General features: G+C 51.1%; 1 protein-coding gene across 1 annotated transcript in view; it reads left to right on the forward strand.

Moving 5' to 3' along the window:
• Window positions 1-1,677: 1,677 nt before the first annotated feature.
• Window positions 1,678-26,608, forward strand: part of NDST2 (N-deacetylase and N-sulfotransferase 2) — a 33,053-nt gene continuing 8,122 nt past the window's right edge. Inside the window, exons 1-9 of the mRNA XM_065407692.1 lie at window positions 1,678-3,034; window positions 13,053-13,140; window positions 13,494-13,648; window positions 15,206-15,391; window positions 16,044-16,172; window positions 22,500-22,682; window positions 23,500-23,596; window positions 24,349-24,472; window positions 26,230-26,404. Of these exons, the coding sequence (XP_065263764.1) occupies window positions 2,042-3,034; window positions 13,053-13,140; window positions 13,494-13,648; window positions 15,206-15,391; window positions 16,044-16,172; window positions 22,500-22,682; window positions 23,500-23,596; window positions 24,349-24,472; window positions 26,230-26,404 (2,130 nt within the window). The 5' untranslated portion in view covers window positions 1,678-2,041. The remainder of the gene's footprint in view (window positions 3,035-13,052; window positions 13,141-13,493; window positions 13,649-15,205; window positions 15,392-16,043; window positions 16,173-22,499; window positions 22,683-23,499; window positions 23,597-24,348; window positions 24,473-26,229; window positions 26,405-26,608) is intronic.

Consider the following 26,608-nt stretch of genomic DNA (forward strand, 5'->3'; position numbering starts at 1 on the left):
TTTGTGTGTGTGTTGTGCATCTATGTGTTTTGGGTTTATTTGTGACTTTCAGAAAGAGCTCATTGTGAACATGTGACTAACTCCGTGTGGGACATCTGGTACTTCCTTGTGACAGGGCCCTGGTGCTTGCTCAGCATCTGCCTGGCTGGGAAGGGGTGGGTGTGCATGAGAGGGAGTGAGACCCATGTGCTCCTGTGAGTTCCTGGGAAGCTGCTTTGCATTAGGTAACCGTGTTTCTGGCAAGGAGAAAGAAGCAGTGATTTTGAAATCAGGGCAGATCTTGTAAGTTCCCTGGTGTTTGCATCTTGGAAGGATTGGTGCTTGTCTGTCCTTGTGGGGATCTTTTCCTGTAAAAATAACAGCATGTGGTGAAACAAGGCTGCTGGTATAAAAATGACAGGAGAGCTGGGGATCAGTAATGAGATATACAGCTTTAACCTGTAACCTGGCCCAAATGCACCCAGGCTGTGCGGGACTGAAAGATGGCATGATGCTCTTTAGTGGTCTATGTGAAATGGAGAGGGAAGTGGGAGATGTAAGCAGGTGTTCCCACCCCATCACCATCCAGTCACTTGGCACTAATTGACCTTGTTGGCAGTCTCAGCAGAGACCAAAGATTGATTGAACTCCCCTCTCATCCTTAGAAGGCCTCCAGATCAGTATATGAGGCACATTGGTACCATGGGAAGGTTTGGTGATGCACATTGGTGATGCATCAAGGAGCCTGTTAGGTAGATCACTAGTCTCCAAGGTTGTCAGTCAGGCACATGTCACTGGCAGAGTGTGCATATGTTCAAATGAAAGCTGGACGACTCGCCTGAGCATCAGAGTTCCTGTGCTGGGGAAAGGCATCACTGCTGGGCACCCTCCTCACGTATAAAAATGAAACTGCTGTCCCTGCCTTTGCCTTTTATAGCTCACGGTGTGCACACGGGGAGTACATGTCCTCTGTTGTTAAAATGACAGCGTCCCTCGGGACTCGAGAAGGCATTAGCTTGAGAGCTCAGGAGGAGCAGGGTCTCCTGTGGGAATCAGGGCAGCCTCACGAAGCAGGAGCCAGGGAACATGGGATGGTGTCATTCCAAGGGTGGAGGAGCGAGAGAGCTAGCTGCAATTGGAGAGGCTTTCCCCTGGGAGTGGGGACCGCAGTAGCCCTAGAGTCCACAAGGAAGCAGGCAACGGGGGGAGGGGAGGAGAGGGGACGGACGTTATTATGACAAGAGCAGGTTAAAAGGGGGGAAGTGAGGCCCCGTGATGCTGCTGTGAGAGGGAGGCTTGGGTAGGAGGGGATTCCTCTCTTGTGCCCAGTGCCATAGATGGCACAAGGAGGGATAGGGGACGTCAAATGCTGCAGGCTCCTGGCATCACAGTGTGTGAGAATCCCAGAAGAGGGAACAGCACCATCTCTATTCCCTGCAGATCCCTTCCTAGAAAGCCCAACAGAGTCATTCCCCAGCTCACCTGAATTCCTTTACTGATGGTGCATTTCCTACCGCCAGCAGCTTGGTCTGATCTGTGACTGCCCTTCCCCTGCCTCCATGCCCACCTGCTACCCCAGCCCCTCTGATCCCTGTAGCCTGCTAAATATTATGAACACTTACTGAAAGTCTCTCTCTCTCTCTTTAATTGCAGGTGTAGCCAGAAGGTGCCATCATGTGAATGGCAAGCGGCTAGCTGAGGAATAGACGCCAAGTGGGATTCCCCGGCTCCACACACAGCGCGCAGGATGGCTGACTGATTTGGGCTTGGAAACAAAGGCGTTTATAAGCACCCCGTCCTCTCTAGGACTTGGCTGAGAGAGAGGAGTGGCAGAGGGGGCAGCACACGGAGGAGCGATGGGAATTGAGGACCATGGTTACTTGAGATAAATGGCAGATCCCTGGGAGTCTAGTCTAGAAGCTGCTCGCTTTAGTTTTCCCTCGCTCTGCAGCCACTGTTTCTTCTTCGCGAGCTGCTGCTGGGTGCTGCCACGGTGGCGCTGGAGATCTCCAGGGCGACTTGAGTGCAAAGCTTGAGGAGGGGGTGGGCCGCCCGCCTCACCATGATTCAGCTGTGGAAAGTGGTGCGGCACGTGCGACAGCTGGAGCTCCACAGATTGATCCTGGTGCTCATTGCCTTCAGCCTGATCTCCATGTGCTTCCTGGCCTACTATGTTACCAACAGCCCCAAAATCAAGGAGCCACTGCCCCTGCCCTTCAGCGACTGCAGCAATCAGCACAGGGTCCCGATCCCACCCCAGGCCAGCTGGAGGCTCACCAAATCCGTTGACACCTCGCGCACTGAGCCTGTGGTGCTAGTCTTTGTGGAAAGCATTTACTCCCAGCTGGGGCAGGAAATTGTGGCCATCCTGGAATCCAGCCGGTTTAAATACAGGACAGAGATTGCCCCTGGCAAGGGGGATATGCCCACCCTGACAGACAAGGACAGGGGCCGCTATGCTCTTATCATCTATGAGAATGTCCTTAAATATGTGAACCTAGATGCTTGGAACCGGGAGCTGTTGGACAAATACTGTGTGGAGTATGGAGTGGGGATTATAGGGTTCTTCAAAGCCAATGAGAACAGCTTGCTCAGTGCTCAGCTCAAGGGATTCCCCCTTTTCCTACACTCTAACCTAGGGCTCCGGGACTATCACATCAACCCCAGTGCCCCTCTGCTCTACATCACTCGGGCCAACGAGGTGGAGCAGGGTCCCCTGCCCGGTGATGACTGGACTGTGTTCCAATCAAACCACAGCACCTATGAGCCTGTGCTCTTGGCCAGCACAAAGTCTTCAGAATCCATTCCTCACCTGGCCACCCACAAAGCACTGCATGCCACTGTCGTGCAGGACCTGGGTCTGCATGACGGGATCCAGCGGGTCCTCTTTGGCAATAACCTCAACTTCTGGCTGCACAAACTTGTTTTTGTGGACGCCATTGCTTACCTGACTGGCAAGCGCCTCTGCCTCACGCTTGACCGCTACATCCTCGTGGACATCGATGACATATTTGTGGGCAAAGAGGGCACTCGCATGAAGGTGTCTGATGTGGAGGTAAAGCCTGAAGGGATAACCCAGTGGCACCTAAATAAGGCCCCTTGGTCCAATCAAGGGCTACATTGGCAATCTGCCAGGAGCTGCAGGGCTGCCCCTAAGATTGCTGCAATCGTAGAACTGTAGCCCATGCAGATTATATGTCCCAGCATATGATGCTTTCAACAGAGGCTGCCCAGATTAAGATGCTGCATTGCATTCTGGGACCTGTAGCCTTCATGGGCTGCACTTTACTCCTGAGGGAATTCTGCACCAAAAAATTAAAATTTCTGTGTACAATATTTTAAAATTCTGCAAGTTTTATTTGTCAATAAATACATACGGAGACTGCAGCATGGCAGTGGGAGCACAGGCCACTGGCTGCATGAAGGTGGGAGATCACCCTGCAGCCTCCTCACCTCCCACCCCGGGGACACGGACTCAGTGGTGAGGCTGCACCCGCCTCTGACACAGCACAAGGCCTGGGCCTGCCCCAGAAACACACTGGGGCCCTGCCCTTCTGCACCAGGCGCACCAGGTGTGGGGCAGGCAGACTTAACCAGGCAAGATCCAAGTGTGGAGGGGCTCAGTGTGGGGGGATCCAGGTGTGGGGTGAGAGGATTCTGTGTGGGACAATCTGGGTGCAGGCAGCTTAGTGAGGGGTCTAGGTGTGGGGGGATCTGGATGCACAGAGGCTCATTGGGGGGTTCTAGGTGCAGGGGCAATGGGACTGCAGGGGCTTCCAGGTGAAGGTGGGTGGGGCTCAGTGGGGGGTCTGGGTGTGGGGTCTCAGCAGGGGGGCCTGGGTCCTGGGGGAGTGGGGCTTGGTGGGGTGGGGGGTCTGGTGCAGCTGGGTGGGGTTCTGGATGTGTGGCCTCAGGAAGGTGCAGGGGGGTGGGTCTCATGGTGAGGGTTTGAGTGCAGAGAGCTCAGTGGGGGGTGGTCTGGGTGCAGAGGTGGGGGTCTGGTGCAGGGGGGCTCCAGATGCAGGGGTTGAGTTTCAGTGGGATGGGCTTTTGGTATGGAGGGCTGAGGGTGGTGGGTCCCTCAGGAGTAGCACTTGTAGGTTAAAGGTGAGAATGACTGCAGCAGTCTACTCTTTCTCATCTTTAATATAGTGATGGAGTCCATGGGGGTCCCAGAATGCAACTTGATCTGAGCAGCTCCATCTTGATTTGAGCAGCTTCTGTTGAGAGCATCACATGCAGAGAAGCCTAATGTCCTCTCTCAGCCCCAAAGGCTGGCACCTGGCACACCAACCAATAAAACTGCTGCAGTCTAGTGTTTAACCCTCCTGTGACCTTTCGGGACAGCACTTGGGAGAGTGGGGAGCTCTCTTCTCGCCTCAGGTTACTCACCTACTCCTCTCAGCCCGTCTGCCCCCAGTTCTGCAGATCACCTGTTGTGTAGGGAGTAAGGAGTGTCCAGCAATCCGGGAATAAGGGTCAGCGGAGATGCACAGAGCAGCTCCCAGAGCTCAGGCCAGGAGCTCTCCCCTTGGCCTCACTGCTGGGGAGGAGTCTGAGGGGGGCCATTTTGGGGGTTTGTTGATCGTGGCCCTGAATGACTGGGTGGTGATGACATAACTGAGGAAGGAGTCAGAAAAGGACAGGACAGGGAGAGAGTGGGGTGGAATCTGGACAGGAATCTATTTAGGTGTGGCATTTCCTGTGTTTCTGCATTTGCCTTTGTACTGTATGTGCTTTTACCTAGCGCAGCGAATCAGGGACTTTAAATGAAGTGATCGGGCTATCCTGCTGAGCTACTATATCTCATCTGTTATTTAAGAACTGCCCTATAATACTTGAACATCTATCTAACCCTCCTCAAAGTTACTCTGCCATCCATTGAAACTGTAATTGATGGAATTTCGACTAAAAATCCCATCCTCTCATCCCTTCAAAGTGTTACTGGTTCGTACTATGTGCAGAAAAGTGGTCTTGTTCAGTGTTACATGGCTTGCTGTCATATGTATGGTCACTCCCACCTAATGCTTCTTCTGGTAAAATTGTCTCTTGCAAGGGGACTGACTGTCTTTTGTGTTGAGTTTCTGTGTCTGCAGGGAGTTCAGTTAGGGTGACCAGACAGCAAGTGTGAAAAATTGGGACAGGGGGTGGGGGGTAATAGGCGCCTATATAAGACAAAGCCCCAAATATCGGGATTGTCCCTGTAAAATCGGGACATCTGGTCACCCTAAGTTCAGTATGTGCTGCTACTTTGTCTGGTGACCTTTTTTTTTTAAATTGTTTTTTATATAGGAAATAGCAATAATTTCCTGAAGATCTTGTGAATGTGAAAGAAAAACGGAAATGTTTTTATGGAGTGTAAAATAAAAGGAAATGAGGGTGGAAGGGAGATAGAGGGAAACTCAAAGGGGGAGAAAGAGAAGGCACAAGCCTCGGACCAGGGAGCAGGTATTGTAAATAAATCATTAATTGTTTTGCTAAGTGGTTGCTGACAGTATGTGCCAAACAATTATTTCTGTATGTGTACACACTCACCTTGGGGATGCACTTACACCTTGCCCCAGGCACTATGAATCCCGGTTGCAGCTCTGTGTTTTGGGACACTCAGATGTCATGAAAGTCTAGCTCAAAGGACACTGGTCTACATTATCCCAGCCAGGACACCCCTCCCCAAACTGGGAAAGGTGGGGACCCCATTCCTAGCCGTGCAGAGCACTGACCCTGGGAGGGAAGCAGGAGACAATTGGCCTAAGCCCTGGAGACAGGACACAAGTCTATTCTAATGATTTTAAAAACCAACCAGACCAGATAATTCTAAAAGATGTTTCATTTTGGGTTTTAACTGTGAAATGGAGGAATAATCTGAGATCAGTAAACAGAGAATCTCAGGCAAAGCAGATAAAGCCCAGATTTATCCATTTAAAAGAGGCTCTGTGATTGCAGCACCAGGAGAGGTTCATGAATTTTTATTTTTTTAAAGCAAGAACTAACTTCATGGATTTGTTAATGGCCTTGTGCTGTGGGGAGGGGAACCTAACCGTGACAAAACAGCTGGTGTTTCTTTGGGCTTTTAACATGAACTCTGGGCTTCAGGGACATTACTGCACCACCACAGCTCTTTATTTGAAAGTTTAGATTAGATGACAGCGGATAGGGAGGGCAGATTGGGAAGTGAACATTGCTTCAGGTCCCAGAGATTACTGCTGTTTCAGCCAGGCTGTTTCAATTCACAGATCTACATTCAAGGAACTCCGTAGATCCCAGGGAGGATGAAAACCCTCCATGTTTCTTGGCCAAATGTGTGCCAGTTATAGGTGACTTTGGCAGAGGGAATGTTTTCTTTTTTAAAAAAAAATTCCTGCTTGTTTTTATGTTATAAATATTAGCCCTTGACTATTTGTTCTTGCTGAAAAATGGGCATGGGAGCATTCTCAACCTTCAGTTAAAGCTGGGGTGGACCTTTCATAGGGTGAACTTTTCTCCCAAGTGTTTGTCAGGAATTGGAGTTACATAGTTAACAACAAAAACAAAAAAAGTTTTCCTAGCGTTCAGAGAATCCTTTCACCTCTCACTTGTTCAGTTTTCAATCTCTTGTGAATCCATAATCCTGCTAGTGCTCCCATCCGCCACAGAATCTGCCAGCCAAACTGGAAGTCAAGGCGAGATATTTCTAATATAACAGAACCCCGTTTTTCTATCTAACCTCCCCAATCCTTTCAGGCCCTCCTTATGCACCACAAATAAGCACCTCCCAAAAAAACCCAAAACCAAACCCACAAGTCTAATGTTTGCTCCTTTGCAGATCACCTCTAAAAGAACACAGGTTGTCTAGTCATTTGGTGAGCAGTCTTGTTTGGTGAGTCTGGTAGCTTAGCTGTTGGTGTAGGCCAATGATTGCACTTCACCAGTGAAGGTAGATAGAAGAAAGGAATTCAAATGACTGTCTGAGGGTGGCTGGGGCATCCTGGCACTTGCCCCTTTGAATCCTACAATCTGTCCTTACCTAAACAGAGAATATTTAGCAATTCTCCCCCTGGTGCTAGCTTTGGTTGGAGCACTAAAAATGCTTGGACTCTGTCTGCACCAGTGCTTTCACAGTTGCTAGCACTGTTTGAGCTGCACCCAGTGCTGGAGCAACAGTGGGAAAACTGCAGAAAATTGCCAAAGTAGATGCAGTCCAGTTGCCATGGGCGCAATTTCTACACAGAGGAGTCTGTCCTGTGTGCAAGTATGCCAGGATTGACAGCAGCTCAGAGCCAAGCTGGGCGCTCTGCTTTCCTCCCTCCTGCTTTTCTCTGTGTGGACTCCTCTCTTGTTTCTTCCGCACATTCTTTCCCCCTCAGCCTTGTTGTTTCTTTCTTCTTCTCCCCACCCCATCCCCATCCCCCGTTTCTTACCTGTCTCCTTTCATCTTTCTTTTCTCTCTTCTTTTGTGTGTGTGTGTGTGTGTGAGAGAGAGAGAGAGAGAGAGAAAGGTTTTGTGCTGAATAGTGAAAATCTCTATTCAGTGAAACATTTTACATCTAAAAAAGGCCCAATCATATAAAGGACTGTTCAGCCATATAACACTGTGATGTCTAGGACCATAATGCCATGTTAGAAAAGGATTGGCGGCTTAAATAGCCACATTGAACAAAATACAGTCAGGGCTAATTTGTCTCCTCCCACAGAATTCCTACCCCCCATAGAAAGGGCTGTGCCTGTGCACCAGCAGCATCAGGAGTTTGTGGTGATTGTTGCTGCATTCTTCTGCAGAGCCAGCAGTGGGAGCCTGCAGACTTTGTTTTAAAAGGGTCACACCAAGAAGGGGGCTTTTCTTTTAATTTCTTTCCAATGTTTTTTTTAAGTAAATATTTAGGGCCCTAGGATAATTTTTAAAGCCCCCCAGTTGTGAGGGTAATTAATTGCAGGCCCAAGTGATAGAAATTAGACATCCTCTTGAGTGCACACAAATCTGGGTGGTGGAATTTAGGTATCCATTGCTTGTGCCTGCAGTTTTGTTCTCTCAGCTGATTACTGGAGCTAAATTACAGGCTGGATTGAGACATCTGAAAAATTAGTCCTTAGAATCTGGAGGACATTCTCCATCAGATTATAGCAATTGTAAGGTAGGTTGGATCTGGGCTGGCCTGGCGAGTTAATGGTAGTGAGCTGCATTTGAATCCCAGTCTCTTGTTTCCTGGAGCCAACACTGCTTGTTAGCCAACAGTGGCCCTTTTGGCCAGCTAAAGGGCAGGATTATTACATTCCAGTAGGAGCCTTCGAATGGTGGTAAATAGAGGATATCAAATAGAGATACTCAGAGCTCTCCAAGGGATTCAGAGCAAAAATAAGGCTAGGTCTGAGTTTGCTGGAATCCAGAGGAGGTTTTCTGGTCTGTGGTCAGGCTGCTGAAAAGAAGAGCCAGGACCACAGGTAGGCTCCCCCTTTCCCACCAGCTGAGGAAGCTGGCAGTTTCTTGGGGGTAGAGGGCGATTAGCAGACTAAGTTCAGTGTCATGTGAGCAGAGTTTGGGGCTGAGGACCTGCCTGCAGTTGTCTGGTTACTTCATGTACTAGTAAGTATAACAATGTGCTCTTCTCTGGCACCTTTCCTCCAAGCACCTCAGAGCACTTTCCACATGGTACTGAACTACACCTCACAGCACCCCCTAAGAGGTGAGTATAGGGAGGGAAAATAAACTGAGCAAGTGGCAGGGATGGGACTAGAGGTCCCAGGTCTCCTGCCTGCCAGTCCTCACACTCTCTCCCTTCCATTACAAACACCATCTCCCCCCCCACACTCATCTTTCCTGACTAGGGTATCAGTTCATCAGGAGAAGGTTGGAGGAATTTCCACTGCAGGCCCTGGTTGGTTCCTATCATTTCTCTTCTCCTACCCAGCAGGGAGTTGTGTGAAATGGGATTGAACCTGTGTGGTGCTGTTTTCTGAGTGAGCTCTTACGAAGGACCAGTAATCCGTAGAAGGTCTAGCACATAATTAAGAACAGACTTGCCCAGAAAGCAGCATAATACTCTCCGTAGTCTAGGTCTACACTGCAGCGGGGGTCCGACCTAAGATACGCAACTTCAGCTACGTGAATACCGTAGCTGAAGTTGCGTATTTTAGGTCGGCTTACCTGGCGGTGAGGACGCGGGAAAGTCGACCGCTGCCGCCGACTCCGCTGCCGCCTCTTGCCGAGGTGGATTTCCGGAGTCGACGGCAGAGCGATCAGGGATCGATTTTACCGCGGCTTCACTAGACGCGGTAAGTCGATCCCCGAAAAACCGATTGCTACCCGCCGGATCGGCGGGTAGTGAAGACAAAGCCTCAGTTCCTGGGCTCCCTTTGCCCCACTTCTTCCCCAGGGTGACTCTCTCTAAGCAGTAGACTTGCTGCCCACTCTGAAGCAGGGTTATTTAGGATTTATTAGCTGACAGAAGGGTTGTCCTGGTAACCCAAGCCAGGCTTTAAACTTCCCTCTGCAGAGGAATGTTAAGCTCCTTAGCCTCCTCTCTTCTCTCTCACCTTCCCAGCAAACAGGAGTAGCTGGAGACCTCTTTCACTCCCACAGAGAAAGGAGGGTGGCTCTGGAGATGGTAATAAAGGTGGAGCTTTTCACAGCTAGCAGCGGAGTAGCACAGGAACTGCCTCCCCTTGTTCATTTGGTTGGTGTGACTGAAAGCTGTTGCTCTGAACCATGTGTAGCCTTTAGCCCCAGAACAGCCAGGCTGAATCTTTCCAAAGCACTGGATGAATTTAGGGCTTATCTACACTACAGGTTATGTCGCTCAAGGCTGTGAATCAGCCACCCCCAAGTGACGTGAGTTACACCGACCTCAGCGTCGGTGTGGTCAGTGCTATGTCTTCTGCTGACACGCTCGCGGAGGTGGTTTTATATTATGCTGACAGGAGAGCTCTCTCCAATCGACATAGGACATCTTCACCGGACATGGTGCAGCTGCACCGCTCTAGCGCTTCTAGTGTAAACTAGCCCTTACAATAGGTTCCAGAAGATGCCATAGGCCATGTTTCCCCAACGCATCGGTTCCCTTGGGGGATTAGGAATGGGATAGTCCCATGAGCACAGTGGGGATTGGAGCCTAGCCTCTACTGTTGTTCTTACCTTTTGTCCCAGGCTCATTACGCATTTGTTGCCATTGACATCTGAGTGAGGAGGGGGAGCTGAAATTTCTGGCCTTTTATGCTGGGAGAGAGGCCAGCAGCCCCTTGACCAGAAAGGAGTTGGGTGGCTGGGTTAGTGCAGGCTCTTGGACAGCTTCAAGCGCATCATTGGCACTCCAGAAATAATCAATATGGTGACGATGATCAGCACCCTGCCCTGTATCACCAGGCAGCACTAAGAGCCCATTTCCTTCCTCCTCTTAGCTCTCACCAAGAAGCATATGCATGCGAGAGGGGAGGAGGAATTTTTCCCAGCCTAGTGAACACAGTTTATAGGTTTGCACTGAAGAGCTCATGCTGGAGGGCTCAGATAATAAACTCCTACATCTTCCAGCACTCACCCTCCCTCTCCAAGGGATGTGTGCGCACAGCAGGTGGGAAGAGACAGAAATTCATTCTCTCTGCCAGTCAGCATGAGCTAGTGAATTAGTGGCACAGGCACTGCGCATTAGGCATCCCTTGGAAATAACTATAATTGCAGTGATTTGCATGCATGCCAGTTGGTTACTAAATGCGTGGTCCCTCCATGGCACAAGAGTATGGGTTTGTGGATGTGATTTTTACCAGCTGGAGACCAGTGTGCCTTACCAATGTCCCATGTGGCATGAGCCATGTTGGGGCACCCCGATGTACTCTCCAACACTCCTAGGAACTTGTGAAATATTGCTGATGCAGAGAGATCTTCCTCTCTGTGCCTGTGGCCCAGAGGAGCTGTGCGCACGCTCCATGTGGCCACCTCGCTGTGCATTAGCATTTAGCCCAAGTCTGCTATTGCTAGGTTACCACCTTCACTTTGGTGCAGTCACTGATCCGTCACTTTTTAGAAAAACTATTAAAATGTAAATAACTGCCTGGGACTAGGCCATCTCCGTCACCAGGCAGCTCCTGATTCACCAGCTCCAGCACTCCTGCCTGGTCCCTGTTGATTAAGAGATGCACTGAGAGGGAGCTTCATGATCATCGGGCTCAACGGGTAGTGATCAATGGCTCCATGTCTAGTTGGCAGCTGGTATCAAGCAGAGTGCCCCAAGGGTTGGTCCTGGGGCTGGTTTTGTTCAATATCCTCATTAATGATCTGGAGGATGGCATGGACTGCACCCTCAGCAAGATTGCAGATGACACTAAACTGGGAGGAGTGGTAGATACGCTGGAGGGTAGGGATAGGATACAGAGGGACCTAGACAAATTAGAGGATTGGGCCAAAAGAAATCTGATGAGGTTCAACAAGGACAAGTGCAGAGTCCTGCACTTAGGACGGAAGAATCCCATGCACTGCTACAGACTAGGGACTGAGTGGCTAGGCAGCAGTTCTGCAGAAAAGGACCTAGGGGTTACAGTGGACGTGAAGTTGGATATGAGTCGACAGTGTGCCCTTGTTGCCAAGAAGGCTAACGGCATTTTGGGCTGTATAAGATGGGGCATTGCCAGCAGATTGAGGGACGTGATCATTCCCCTCTATTCGGCATTGGTGAGACCTCATCTGGAGTACTGTGTCCAGTTTTGGGCCCCACACTACAAGAAGGATGTGGAAAAGAGTCCAGCGGAGGACAATAAAAATGATTAGGGGGCTGGAGCACATGACTTATGAGGAGAGTCTGAGGGCACTGGGATTGTTTAGTCTGCAGAAGAGAAGAATGAGGGGGGATTTGATAGCTGCTTTCAACTACCTGAAAGGGGGATCCAAAGAGGATGGATCTAGACTGTTCTCAGTGGTACCAGATGACAGAACAAGGAGTAACGGTCTCAAGTTGCATTGGGGGAGGTTTAGGTTGGATATTAGGAAAAACTTTTTCACTAGGAGGGTGGTGAAGCACTGGAATGGGTTACCTAGGGAGGTGGTGGAATCTCCTTCCTTAGAGGTTTTTAAGGTCAGGCTTGTCACTGGGATGATTTAGTGGGGGATTGGTCCTGCTTTGAGCAGGGGGTTGGACTAGATGACCTCCTGAGGTCCCTTCCAACCCTGATATTCTATGATTCTATGATTCTCTGAAGCACTTAGCCGGTGGCAGGGTCACCTGGGAGGGGCCCGGTGGCAGGGTCACCTGGGAGGGGCCCGCCCCAGCAGTATATGTATATCCAGTAACCCGTCACGAGCGATGCTGTGAGCTCTGGGTCCCTTTTAAAGCAGTGCTGTGAGCTCTGGGTCCCTTATGTTCATCCCTGCAGCAGCACTGAATTCTCCCCCTTTGTCTCTCCACCCTCGAGAGCCCGACCCAGCAGAGTGCACAGAAACTTGCCTTCCATTAGTCTGGTCTGGGGTGGGAACTCAACAACATGGTCCCGGCCAGCTTAGGAGGGGTGAGGAGGGGAGCCTTGATGTTGGGCCTGAGACGCCTTAAGAAGCTGCAATGGGGAGGTGGGATTTGCTGCCCTTCTGTGTCTCAGAACAGGCATTTCACATCCATTTCAGTGGTTTTGAGACCGTGGACAAGGGGGCATCACTTGATTGTGGCCTTTGGGCTGACATGGTCGTGCAGGAGACAAGACTAGACTCCATGTAATGGAGCGTAGTCCATCCCTCACCTAGAGAAGTGGTCCCTCTGGGTGGGATTGAGGAAATTCCTCTGTGGCATGGTCCTGCTTCATGGTTCGCTCCAGGGCAATGGTTTTCAACCTATTTATCATTGTGGGCCACATATGCAGCTCTCTCTGTGCTATGTGGGCCGCATCCACACAATATATAAAATACCAGTATGGCCCTGAGGATGTCACATGGGCTGCAGCTGTGTGCTGATTGGGCCGCGGGTTCAGAACCACTGCTCCAGGGGCTACGGTGCCTTGCCACAATGGAGGACAACAGGATTCCATGCTACTCTACCTCCTTCCAGAACTGAACTGGACGCAACAAAGCAGAGATGTGACTGAGCAATTGAATGTGAATCTTTCTTTCTCCCGTTCCATTCAAACAGGCTCTCCTGAACACTCAGAACAAGCTGAGAACATTAGTCCCCAATTTCACTTTCAACTTGGGCTTCTCTGGGAAATTCTACCACACAGGTAAGCTCCTTCCACCCACCTAACATTCCCCTGAGTCTGTGTCCTCTGGTTGCAGTGTCCCATAGTTTAGCACAGCTCCCCAACAGCGTGCTGGGAACAGCCTGTGATTCTAAAATGCTGTCTGTCTGATCAAATCATTTCCTTCAGCTCTTGTGAACTGAGCATAGTGGGGCTGCCTCCAGCAGGATGGTGGTATCGGCAGCACCCTGAGTATGGTGGTTGGGTGGGTGGGGGTGTGTGAGTAAAACTAATGCAGGATGTCTCTGGGCACTGCCAGTGTTGAATTACAAGAGATTAGCTACTGCCTCAGGTCACTGACCACCCTCCTGCTATGGACCTTCTGCTCCCTGCAGGTACAGATGAGGAAGATGAAGGTGATGACATGCTACTTAAACACAGGAAAGAGTTCTGGTGGTTCCCACACATGTGGAGTCACATGCAGCCTCACCTCTTCCACAACGTCACCGTGTTGGCTGAGCAAATGAAGCTCAACAAGCAATTTGCGCTGGTAAGAGGTGACATCGATAGTCCATAGGCTCATTCACTTTGCTTCAAAATCCCAAAGCATCCACCCGGAAATGAGTGCTTGGCTCCTGCTGAGCCCAGGCACTAATGTGGTAATCCTGGTGGATTGAAAAGCTGAGTGTGACTCCCTGGCCTGGTGCATGGTCCCTACTGCCTGAAAGTATTACACCCAGCATTAGTGCCCAGGGGAACGTGTGTCCTGGTACTTGTGCACCAGTGTGTGGCTCCTACTACATTACAAAGCATGGTTCCCAACGCTGTGCTGGGTGTGGGCATGGGGCACTGACTGCTGAATCATTCTGGTGCTACTTCTACTATCCAATTCAAAGTATGGTACAAACTCAAACTGTAAAGAAGCATTTCCTGCTCTGTCCTTATTGCTTCATTGAGGTTTTTCAGGGGACTACGTGGCATTACCCTCAACTGATCAGTAGCATAGGGTGCTCAAGGTTGGAACACTGGCCTCCCAGAGAGTCACTTCAGTTTAAGGGAAGTTCCCTGTTGTCAAGTGGAGGGAAAGGACCATCTGGAAAGTCCTGGGCTGCTGGGGCCACATATGCTTAATACTCACAGCACAGGGCATGGGGGTGAAACATCTTCTGCAGATTCCTTTGAAAACAAGCCTCTCTTCAGCCCATGCTATGGGTTTATTAGTTATAAGCCAAGCCCCATTGGAGTAAGAGTCTGTTGTTTCATGCCCAGGTCACTGGACCTCTTGACCCTGGGTAACATGAGTGCTCCTAACCTCAGAGCACAGCTACCACAATGTTATAACGACAGTTCACTTCTTTTCTTCCCCGCTTAAATATCTGATTTTATTTTCTTTCAGACACAGGCCCAGAAACGTGACCGTCCGTTGCAAAGAGATACAAAACTCGGAGAGCAATTAAACACACAATATAGAATACCCTAGCCAATGAGCCTTTACAGGCTGTGACTCTGTCAGGGGGCCCCGGGTGTATTGTAAACCACCACGGCAAAGGTGTCCTAATTCCTGTCATTACCAGAACCGTTCAATGAAGTTCCAACCACGAAATTCAAATTTTTCCTGTTGATTTGATGTAATACCTGGCTCCAAGTCCCCGATCCACTCTGCACAGCCCCCTTGCTCCCTGCTGCCCCTAGCATTTCTCTCTCGAAGACAGAGCCAAGTTGCATCTTCCCTTCCCTCCACACTTGGCAGGCATGGTTTTGCTTTTCTGCTCTGGTAACGCTCCTCTGGACAGCATAGGAGCGGGATTTGCCTCTTCAGCGGCACTGATTGGTTTGGCCATTGTAACCGATGGGGCTGAGGTCAGGCTGGTGAATTAGTCCTGTTTGTCACAGCTCCGAGTGACCCGTGGCTGTTGAGTAGCTGCTGCGGTGCTGAATGCCCTGGTTGATGTATAAGCACCTTTGCTACCTGTATGGATAGATTCTGGCAGCACTCCGAGCTTCCCATTTCACACAGGGTCCCCGGGGAGACTGCTCGCACTGCTGTGGTTCTCATTAAAGACAATGGGGAGTTAAATACTGAGCGAAAGCTGTGTTCTGCTTCCAGGAACATGGGATCCCCACGGACTTGGGCTATGCTGTGGCCCCCCATCATTCTGGAGTTTATCCCATCCATACACAGCTCTATGAGGCCTGGAAATCCGTCTGGGGCATCCAGGTGACCAGCACTGAGGAGTATCCCCACCTGCGGCCCGCCCGGTACCGGCGAGGGTTCATCCATAACGACATCATGGTGAGTGTTACCAGCTGGGAGAGTGGAGCCCTTTGGGTTAGTTCTGGGAGGAGCTATGGCGGCAGTCAGCTGAGGGAGGCTTCTAGGTTACCAGTGCTGAGAAGCTCCACCCAGTACCTTGAGTGCTGAACCTTTCCGAAACCATCCATCAAAGCTGAGGAAGAGCCCGTTGTTGTGCTTCTGTGGTCCGAGTCAGTGCAGTGTAGAGGCTACCGTATGTGAGGTTTTAGAATGAAAACTCCCAAACGCCAGCAAGTACGTGTCTCCAAAGCCATGCATCCCGGCCCATGAAAGCACCATCTCTGCAGGAGCCAACTCTTCCTCTTCAGACTCCAGGGCTCTTTCCGAGGAGGCACATCTGCAGCACCTGCCCTGACCTGTGTGTCGGATGGATGGGTCAGCCCCTGTGGGAATGTGGTGGAGAACCATGCACGCTAGCACGAAGCTGAGATCCCACTAACCCCCTGCGCCATTACTCAGAGCAGGATGAGCAAGTGAATGAGGGGAATGTCTGAATCCTGTAAACCTGTGACGCTCTGGGTCCCTCGCTCGTGGTGTCCTCTCCAGGTCATTCTGTAGGGTGCTGCCTCGACACACCCATGCACATGCTCTCAGCATCCTCTCTAATGTTCCCTCTCTCCGGCTCCACTAGGTGCTGCCTCGACAGACGTGTGGGCTTTTTACTCACACCATCTTCTACAACGAATATCCTGGGGGCTCCAAGGAGTTGGACAAAAGCATTCGGGGTGGTGAACTCTTCCTGACCGTGCTTCTGAACCCAGTAAGCTTGCCAGCGTGGAAAGCAAGGCCCATTATCAGTGTCCATGGAGAGTGCGGGGGTGGAAGCTCTCATATGCAAGGTTTGCCTAGAGTGGGAGAGCGAGAACTGGGGGAAGGGGGGGCAGCCGCTCACCTGGACAGAGAAGGCTAAAGCAGCCCTTGCTACTTAGGGCGATTCTTGGCAAACCCTGCTGCCCTTTTGTCCCCTGTCAATTCGTATCAGAGTTCAGGGTCAGCCAGAGCAAACCTCCTCAAGCACAGGATTGGAAGAAGGGGCTGGCGTGCTGAGCCCAGCCAGACGCTGGAGCTCCTCTCACCCGTGCTGCAGTCTTCCCCCAACGAATTGCTGAGCCAAAAGTCCTTGGCTCCCTTTATTGGTTTGTGCATCTGTCTGCATTTGGCTTATCTCCGGGCGCTGTGACAAATCCTCCTCTGGGCTTTCATTGCTAGGGTGTCTCCCCCTCCCCCCCATATCCATTTCCTTGAAACTTGGATACATGTGAAACAGTTTTTCCTGTGATGCTGCTGTCTTGCCTGAGGCATTTTCAGGAGCTCCAGGTCTGACACAGCTCTTTCCTGCCCCCCCCCCCCCCCCACTGCCTGGCTCCAGCAAACTCCAGAGTAATGCACTGTCTTTGCACTCTCCAGTCTCTTCCCAGCTTTCTGCTGCGGATGGCAGCTGGGGGCTTTCCCACCTCTATTTTTTTAAATCCAGAGAAATAAACAGAGAGAAGGTGCGCTCAGACTGTCAGGTTCAGAAAATTGAGAAGGAGGCAGCCGAAGGGGCCTTGCATTTCCTAGTCCATCCCTCTGTCTATCACTCCCTTGCTAAACTTCCCAGACATTCTCTTTCCTTACAGATACCTAGTGAGTGTGTTGAACCAAGATGTTCCCCTTTCTCATTGGTCTTGGGTCCAAAGATCTTCCCTAATTTCCTTTGTTAAACTTAAACCAGTTTACTCCCCCTGTCCCCTAGAAGTGTCCTGTCTTGGTATGGGTATTATTATCCAGTCAGAGTTATTGTGTTTTCCACCCCTATAACCAGCCTCACAGCTTAAGGGAAACCACCATTATTACTCTCATCTTCTCTCATAAATTCATCATTCTCTGGTCCCTTGGATCATTTCAACTCATCTTCCCTACCCTTCCCTACCCCAGTGTCTGCATTGGGAGTGAGGGCACCGCTGGGCCAAAAGCCTTGCTGAAATCCAGAGATCACAATCCACCGGGCTCCCCCTCTCTATCCAAGAGGGCAGTTTTGTTATGTAAAAAGTGGTGACCAGATGACTGTGTCCTAATGCACAAAGCACCAACCCACGCTGGCTGTTCCCCTCCTTCAGTCAAACAGACTCCCGGCCTGTGGTTTCCAGTCAGAGGTGCAAGTAGAAATCATTTCTTGCTGGTACTGCACTTATGGGAGGGACACAAGGGGGGGCACGTGACCTCCTCACATGACCCTCCATGTGATTCCGCCCAGCCCGGGGCTCCCTTGCTCTCTCCGTCTCCTCTGACACCCCCCTTTGTACATACAGACATCAACATGCTTAACTACTCACTTCCCCACAAATATGTAATATTCGGTTTGTTTATATGGAATATGGGAGTTGGGTGAGGAGCCATTTCAGCATATGTCTGACTTATTAAAAGACAAATTTTAAGTAGAACTGTATCCTAAACTGCTTTATGGTATTGTACCCAAACATTGCATTTCAATGGGTGATTCAACTTCCTTTATAGGAACAAACTCCTGAAACTCTTACCAGTCTACAAAAGTGGTCCATAGCCATGCAAATAATCCCATTGTCTTCAATGGGATTGATCAAATGATTAAGAGTTTACAGAATTAGGTTCCAAGTTTGTAAATTGTTCTGGATGAAACTGACAATGCCTGAGCTGTCAGATCAGAAGGAGCTTCATTCGAATAAAGGTGGGCAGATGTGTGATAAGTCTTAGCTCCGTTGCTAAAATGAGGAACATATTTTCAGCAAAGTTCTTGGCAGATTCCTGAGGCAGCTGGTTTAAGACCGTCAGTGTCCAGCATTATAATCTTGACTTATAGTTCTCTCACCCACAAAGCTGGAAAATGAAGCATTTATTTTCTTTGTTTTGCTGCTCCAATTCCAGTTAACAAAATGCATGTTAGACTAGTTTGGCTGCAAAGAAGAATTCTGTATACACTGGGGACAACACCTGATTCCTGTCAGGCTGCAGAACTGGGCTGACATCAGAATCCAAACATCCTCTGGTCAGTGCAGGCAGAGGCATTTCTCTAATGATTTGGACTTGATGTGATGCAGTATGGATGTCATGGATAATTCAGACCAATGGGGAGAAACAGAATCAAAAATACAGTTTAAACACCTTCCGTCCCCACCACTCCTGCCCTCTTGAGGACTCCTGACCAACTTAACAGCCCTCCAGTACGCAGTAACAGCAAGAGATTTTTCGTGGGTACGGGTAGAGGAGCAGAATGCAGCTAGGGAGGGCATTCATTCTTTAACCACAATACATATGCTAACAAACTTAAACAAAGGCTTTGTTTAAGTTTGTTAGCATATGTATTGTGCTGTTATGTGGTGGGGGCTAGCCCCAAGTCTTTCCAGTACCCCGTACCCGCTAAAAATCTTTTGCTGTTACTGCATACTGGAGGGTACCACCCTACTTGCACTCCTGTTTACAATACTGCCTGTGGTGGCAGTCAGGCTGAGAGATCAGGGGTTACTGGGTTACATTTGTCCAGTGGACAGGTGGAACCCATAGGACCCCTTCTCCCATCCTTCGGCACCTCACTTGATTTGCAGGATTTGTCAGATACGTTAGTGATGCTGCTGTTCTTCTGGTGCATTGTCTGCTCCTGGGGCCTGTGGGTCTGGATAGCAGCACCTCCCTCTGACTTGGCTGGAACGCAGCACTGTGGGAAATCCAGCCCTCTATTCAGCCACCTTCCTCCTGTTTAGCTCAGCTCTGGTGCTAGAGGCAGGGCTGGGAGTGTAATGATAAATTCTTATAACACACGCTGGGTCCCTGACACGATCACAGGCTGCGACTGACCCACCAATAATGTAACTGTTCCTGTAACCCACTGGTCAGTGTGTGTTATGCAGCCTGCTGTACCTGCTCCACAGCCCCAGCCTGACTTTCTAGCTCAAGCTGTAAAGATTCCTGCTTTCAGCTCTGAAGTCAGGTTTTGGCCACGATTGAGGCCGTTACCTTTACACAGCCAGCAAATCCACCTACGTTAACAGTTGTCATCGCCTTATCTGTCCCCTTCAGCAGAAGGAGATACACATGCCTGTGTCCAGAGAGTCAGTCTTTGTATCATTGGCATCACTCTGGACAGGCTCAGTTCTGTAGCTCACTGCCGCGCGGTCTGTCAGATTATCTGGTGCCCTCAGTGTGGTGTAAGGTGAACTCCACCCTTCCAAGAGCCCCGCTGCAGCAGCCAGGCCTTGGCTGCCCAGTGCAGGCACCGCCTTGGCATCTCTCAAGGGCTGTGGTGTCTTCTAGCAGATAAAACTGTCCCCAGAGCACCGTGCACCTTGGCTTTGGCTCCCCACTGTAACTCTCTAGCCTCCTCTGAGCCCCTTCAGTCTCTTCCTGTATTTGCGCCTTTCCTTCTGCTGGGTATTTCTCCCTCATTTCCCTTCATCCCTGCAAGCAGAGGAGGGCTGTGCTATCAGCACATCTTCACTGCTCCTGTTTGCAGAGGGAGCCCAGAGCTTTGCTCTCCAACCCCAGTGATAGAGACATCCCAGTGTTTGGAGAAAGCCGCCAGCCCCGCATCGCGTCAGTGATCCGTAGCAGACTGGGGGCACAGCCTCTTTGCACTCCTCTGTGGTGCTTCCAGCCTGCCTGAGTGTGGCCCACGTGCAGGAGTCCTGGGTGTATGGATAACTCTGCAGTGTCAACAGATGATGTTTGATCTTCTGACTAGTGAGCAAGCCTTAATTTCAGGAATGCCACGTGCCCTGGCTGTATTTCCTAGCAGCAGAGGGGGATGTTTCTGAGCACTTCTCACAGGCCCTTCTGTTCACACTACATGCCATTAAGGCCATTGCTGTACCCACAGCTGTTGCTTTATATTGCTAAAGACTCCCTCATCATCTGTTCTCTGAACTCCAGGCTTCTCTGTCTACAGCTCCTTGTCAGGGCTGAGCAGGGGAGATAATGCCATGCTGCAGATGGGGGCTTACTGCCAAGCTAGTCATGGGTCAGTTGAGGGGCAGGGCTTGGTCATAGATTACATCAGCAGGTTTGCTCAGGGCTGTGTTGGCATGACCACCCAGGGCAGGGCAGGCCACCAGAGCTGATCTGATGGGGCATGCATGTTATACTGTTACAAGACAGCCGGACTCAGTAGGAAGAGGAGGGCAGTGGCCCTGCAAAGTCCTGGTTGGCTTGGCTGGTTGCGATTCCTCTTGCTTGGGACCATTTATGGGCAATGATGTTACCAGAACTGGTCATGGCAGGCCTGGAGATTTGACTGCCCCCGTTGTATGCCACATTTGTCACGCAGGCAGTGTTCCGGGTGAGCAGGTGTGGTGATTGAATCCCCACCCCCAGTGCAGGAGGGCTGTGTCAGTGGTGAGGAAAGGGGTCATTGTGCAATGATCCCTGTCTATCAAGTGGCTCCCCAAGCAGTTGGAGAAATGGATGCTTTCTCCTGATGTACGGACAGCTACTCCTGAGCCTGTTCCTCTCACCTTGCCAGGTGGACCTGCTCCCCGAGCCTCACAGTGATTCGCCTCCAGCTTTCCAGCAGTGGGTACCCACATGATTGCCCAGGCCCCTCTTGCACCCTGGGGTGCTAAACCATCTGCTTCCTTCCCAGTGTTCCCAGTGAGGGACTTGCCTCCTGTGCTGCTGACCTTTTGGCCTTGCAGCATTTGTGCCCGGTAGTGCATTGGAGCGTCACAGGGACTGAGCCGTCAAAGCCGTGTGCAGAACTCGAGCTGGCAGCACTTTCAGCCGAGCGCTAAAATTCTTAACAGCAAACTATCTGGGGGACAAACGAATGCAATGACGGGAGTAGGCGGTTCAGCAAGGCAGGGTGAATGCACCAGCTCGTGCTGGCTGTAGGTCTGAGAGCGTCTCATACCAGCTCTGCAGAGCCCTGTAACCTGGTGGGCAGAAGGTGCCTCCTGGGAGTTTAGGGAGGATATGCGTATGCCCCTGAGCTTTGGGAGGGTCCCATGCCCAAAAGTTGGCAAGAAGTTCAGCAGGGGGATGCCCACACCCCCTGGGAGGACCTTTTGGTGGAGGATGTCTGTTCCCTCACCAGCAGCATAAGGTCCCAGTGTATTTTTTAGTGATTTAAAGAGTGAACCCAAGATTGTTCCTTATGCTGCTGGTGAGTCGAAGCTGGCTTCCCACAGACTCGGGATCTGGGATGCTCCTGTGAGATCATCCAGTCTGCCCTGGATTGCTTCTGCCAGGACATTGCCTGACACCCAAAGCCAGCCTCAGCACTCCCCTGCCCAGCTCTCAGTGTCCCCTGCTCAAGCTGGCACATGCCGCAGCCAGTGCAGGGAGTGCCCTGCTCTCAGGGCTTGTGATCCCCTCTAACAATGGGAAGAGGAGGAAGAACTGAATTCCAGTTCTGAGCATACAGGACATTCTGCTCCCAATTCCCTCCTGGACAGGGGCTTTCCAAGCTGTTGACTGCTTGAAAAGGGTCACTGTGGACAAATCACTACTTTGGCCTCAGCCTAGCGTCCAAAACTGTCCTGTGGTCACCTGGAATGTGGAGCCGTGGCTCGTTCAGGATGGGAATGTGTTTGACTTGTGAGTGTCCGGGTCTGGGGCTCCTAGGAGAGGTGAGTTGCTGTCTCTGGGAATGCACAGCGCACTTGCCGGGAGAGCTAGGACCAGGTAGCTAAGACCATGGTAGGCCCTGTCCCCACTAGTCAGTGTTTTGTAAGGGCCGAGCAGGCTCCCTGTTCCAGCTGTCTGTGGCACTAGTATCTGCGCTGGGGCTTTGTCAGAGAACGCACTCTGATTCACACATGGTCTGCACTCGGGATTTTCCAGGACTAGTCCAATTGGGGCTATTTGGAAAATAACCCACTTCCCTCTCCCCGCGGTGCCCATTGCCTGGAGCAGAGGTGTGGATTGCAGAGCAGTAATCCAGGGGGCACAATATATTCTCTTGCCTTTGCCCCATAGCCTAGGAGAGATGCACATTCGCCAGCTCAGATAGCCAGAGCAGACCTGGGAAGCCAGCAGCTTCTGTCTGGCGATGGGATGCAGAAGGGTGGCAGAGAGCAGGCTGGGATGACGCAGGGCTGTTACCTGACTTGTAAATGCTCCTTGTGTTCCCTGTTTGCAGATCAGCATCTTCATGACACACCTGTCTAACTATGGGAACGACCGGCTGGGGCTGTACACTTTTGAGAGCCTGGTCAAGTTTGTGCAGTGCTGGACCAACCTTCGCCTGCAGACTCTGCCTCCTGTCCAGCTAGCAAAGAAGTACTTTGAAATCTTTCCCCAGGAGAAGAACCCACTGTGGCAGGTGAGTAGGCTGTTCTGATCTCCCTTGGCCATTCAGGACTCCTCCCCGTGGCCTCTTGCAGGAGGCTGCTTTCTCTTTGGAAGGTACATGAAGAGGGAAGGGTTGCCATGGTGACACTGCCGCTCCAGTGCCCAGAAGGGTCGAACGCATGGCCGTGGGGTTTGGTCCTTATTGCCTCGCTCCCCAGATCCCAAAGATAGGACGTTGGGGGAAGGGAGTGATGGGCCACGCTCCTGGTGTGAGCTGTGGGGACAGAGAGAACTCTCGTTGGCCTGGAGGGGGTCCCAGGTACTTGGCTAGTTGAGGATGTAACTGGGGAGGGGGAGGAATGTCCGTGGGGCTGGAAGAGCTTGCAGGCATGTTAATGTGACTTATCCTGACATAATTTCACAGTATAGAATTCGTGTTGGTTAAATAAAAACATGCTTATTCCATTTCATCCCAGCACAGCAGTTCTCTGCATGTTAATGAGCAGATGAAATGAAGTGAAGGTGATGGAGTTGTCAATCTGCCAGAGCTGCTGTGCTGGGATGCAGCAGGGAAGGGATTGCTTCTCAGCCCAGCAGTGATGATGGGCCCACATCTTGGTTACTTTGGACAGGAATTGCGGGTAGCACTTTCAAAAGGGACCTACCCTCCTAAATCACTTGGGTGCTTTGGAAGATGTTCCCGTGGCTTGGTCTGTGCAGTGCAGCGTGCCGGCACTCAGCGGAATGGGGATGTAGTTGTGAATTGTTCCTTGTGTGTTACGCTCTATCCGCAGGAGCCCTCATCAGCTCCCTCACTAATATTAAATCCTGTTCACTCTGTTGTGCAGAATCCCTGTGACGATAAGAGGCACAAGGATATCTGGTCCAAAGAGAAAACATGTGACCGGCTCCCCAAATTCCTTGTCGTTGGACCCCAGAAAACTGGTAATTGTGTAGCCCATTTAAAGATAAACTCCTGGCTCGGCTGCCTCCTGTGCAGACGGACCATTTGTAGATCTGTACAGCAGCAGTCAGTGATCACATGTGATTAGGGTCTCTGGTTTGTCCCACCCAAGTGGAGCACCTCCATCAGCACAATGCTCCTACCACTTTGCTGGGGCATAATCTGAACTCGCAGGGAAGAGCCGCACCTGCTAAGTCACTGCGAGAAGTAGTGCAGGCTCTTGGTTTACCCACAGAAGTCCTTACCCTCTTTAGCCGAGCCGATGTGCTCCTCTAGTGCCTTCCCAGTAACAGGTCTGCGCCCTCTCATGCTGACACACTGCACAGGGATCTGGGACCAGGTCTGAACATGGGGTCAGTAACTCATCTGGGATTGCTGTGGGCAGTGATTTGGCTAGAGAGGAATTGAGCTGAGGAGCCACTTCCAGCAATGACAGGTGCCAGCCATTTGTGTAGAATGGGGGCCTCAGCCCTATGGGCGAACCTCTTCCCAGCCCAGCTGCCATCCCCCTCACATGAGCCATTGGGGATCTCTGCTGGTGTGCCTATGCCCCTGGCAGCTCTTGTGCCCTGTGCCCGTGCCGCACTGTCGCTGCGTGGTAAGGGTACCTGGCTTGGCTGACCATCGGCATGCTGGAAGCTCTCACTGTGCTCAGCAGAGTCGTCAGGAGACGCCAGCCTCTCTCATTACCCTGGATGACCCCAGCTCCACTAATTGTTGTTTCTCATTGTAGGCACAACAGCTGTGCACTTCTTCCTGACCATGCACCCAGCGGTCACTAGTAACTTCCCGAGTTCAGCCACCTTCGAAGAGATCCAGTTCTTCAATGGGCCCAACTATCATAAAGGAATTGACTGGTAAGCATCCTAGCTCTTGTGCTCCCCTATAGGGATCAGTCGTCATGTCGCGTCTTCCTGAATGTCCCTGGGCTCCATCCACCTCAAGCGTTTTAGCAAGCCCTCCATTTCTGTCTGGCACGTTGCACCTCTGGGTGCTCACAGTCTCACAAGCGCTCGCTCTGTTTCTCCACTTGCTACGCCCCAGCTACACCCCTGCTATAAGCCCTTAGCCCAGGTTTTCCTAAACTTTGAAAGCAGAGCCCCCGTTTAGGGAAATGAAGCCACGCATGCCCCTGCAACCCTGCACGTGCTGTGAAAGTCTGCCCACGAGCAGATTGGGGAAATCTCCATACGATACTTGCTCTCTTTTGTCACATGCTCTGATGTGTTCACGTTTAACGTAGTCTCACTGACATCTGAGGTCTGGGCTACACACAAAGGTTTTGCTGGCATAGTTACAAATGTGGCAAAAATCCAATACTAAAAAAGGGGTTGCCAGTATAAGTCCTTTCGCCAGTGTATAGCTAAATTTGTTTGGTGAAGCAGTGAGTGGTCCAACTCGTGGCCTGTGGGCCGGATGTGTCCCACGGGCCGAGTCTCTCCAGGCCCAAACGTGTCCAGCCTGCAACAGATCTGCTCGACAAAATGGCGTCCTCCGTGTGGCATGGCCTTGCACGCACAGTACATGCGAGGTCACGCTGCTTGGAGGACGTCATTTTGTAGAGCACGTATTTATGTACATGACCCGTGGAAGAGCTCCAGACAACTGCATGCGGCCCGCAGCAGTGAAAAGGTTGGACCATCCAGGACCAGCAAAAGCACTCCTTTAGCAGCATAAGCTGCATTTCCACTAGGAGGGTTTGCCGGTATAGCTATTCCAGTATAGCTAGTGTAGACAAGGCCTGAATTAGTGCCCATTGAGATGAACAGGGTGGTTCACACCTCAGAGTTATTGTTCCACGCTCTCTACGGACCCAAGCAGATGTCTTTGTCTCCTACACTTGATTTGGTTGGTCGGTCTGTCTACATGGGGAATTTTTATACTGCTCTAGTTATACCAGTGTAGACCCCTATGTGAGCACTCTTATCCAGAACGAAAGTATCCACTCAGGGAGTTATACGGATATAACTCAAGATAACTTTCCAGTGAAGACAAGCCCTACGGTTCTTGTATGTACCCCATTCCCCTAGTATATGAGCACCTCACAATCTACAGTGTGTTTTTCCTCACAGCGCTTCTGTGAGGCAGGGCAGGACTCATGTCCCTGTGGTACAGAGGGGGGAACTGAGACACAGAGAGACTAAGTGACTTGGCCAAGGTCACACAGCAAGTCAGTGGCAGAGCAGGGAATTGAACCTAGATCTTCAAGTCCCGGCTACATGCTACCCACTGGGCCGTCCTTTGTTCTTCACACAACAGCTAAAGGCCCACTTGTTTTTACTGAAAGCAGAGACCCTGGGAATAATCCTGAGGCCTGTCTGCATCCCCAGCTAGTTCCAGGCACCACCCGAGGGTGCTGTGCCCTACATGCAGGGCAATGTCTTTGCCTCTTATTGCATCCCCCCCTACTCCACATCAGACCCTGTTCCCCACTATCCCCGTTCTATGTCATCCCCTCATTGACTCTCCATGAGCCTGGCCACCCCAAGCTCCTCTGCATGCCCTCTATAGTTCTGAGGTGCCAGCAGGCTGGTTTGCCCTGTGCCAATTTTCTGCTGGGTTGTGCTCCCCACACATGTGCCATCAGGCTCTCCTGGTTTGCTCTGCTTGGCAGGTACATGGAATTCTTCCCCATCCCCTCCAACGCCAGCACAGACTTCATGTTTGAGAAAAGTGCCAATTACTTTGACACAGAGGTGGTACCAAAGCGTGGCGCGGCCCTGCTTCCACGAGCCAAAATCATCTCCATTCTGATCAACCCGGCCATTCGAGCCTACTCCTGGTACCAGGTATCGCTCCTTCCCGGGGGGCCCTGGGGAGGGTTGGAGATCTGCTCCAGTGTGGCATGCAGCCCCTGTGTGAATGGATTTCTCCAGGAGGCCGGGGTAGGTTAGTACTGATGGGAGCTTGTGGATTTGTTCACAGGAGAACTGGGGTGTGTTTGTGCTGCCCAAGGGCAGCAGAGAGCAGGGGGCTGCATGCACATTGGCTAG

The sequence above is a fragment of the Emys orbicularis genome, chromosome 7 (assembly GCF_028017835.1).
Source record: "Emys orbicularis isolate rEmyOrb1 chromosome 7, rEmyOrb1.hap1, whole genome shotgun sequence".
NCBI classification, from domain to species: Eukaryota; Metazoa; Chordata; order Testudines; family Emydidae; genus Emys; species Emys orbicularis.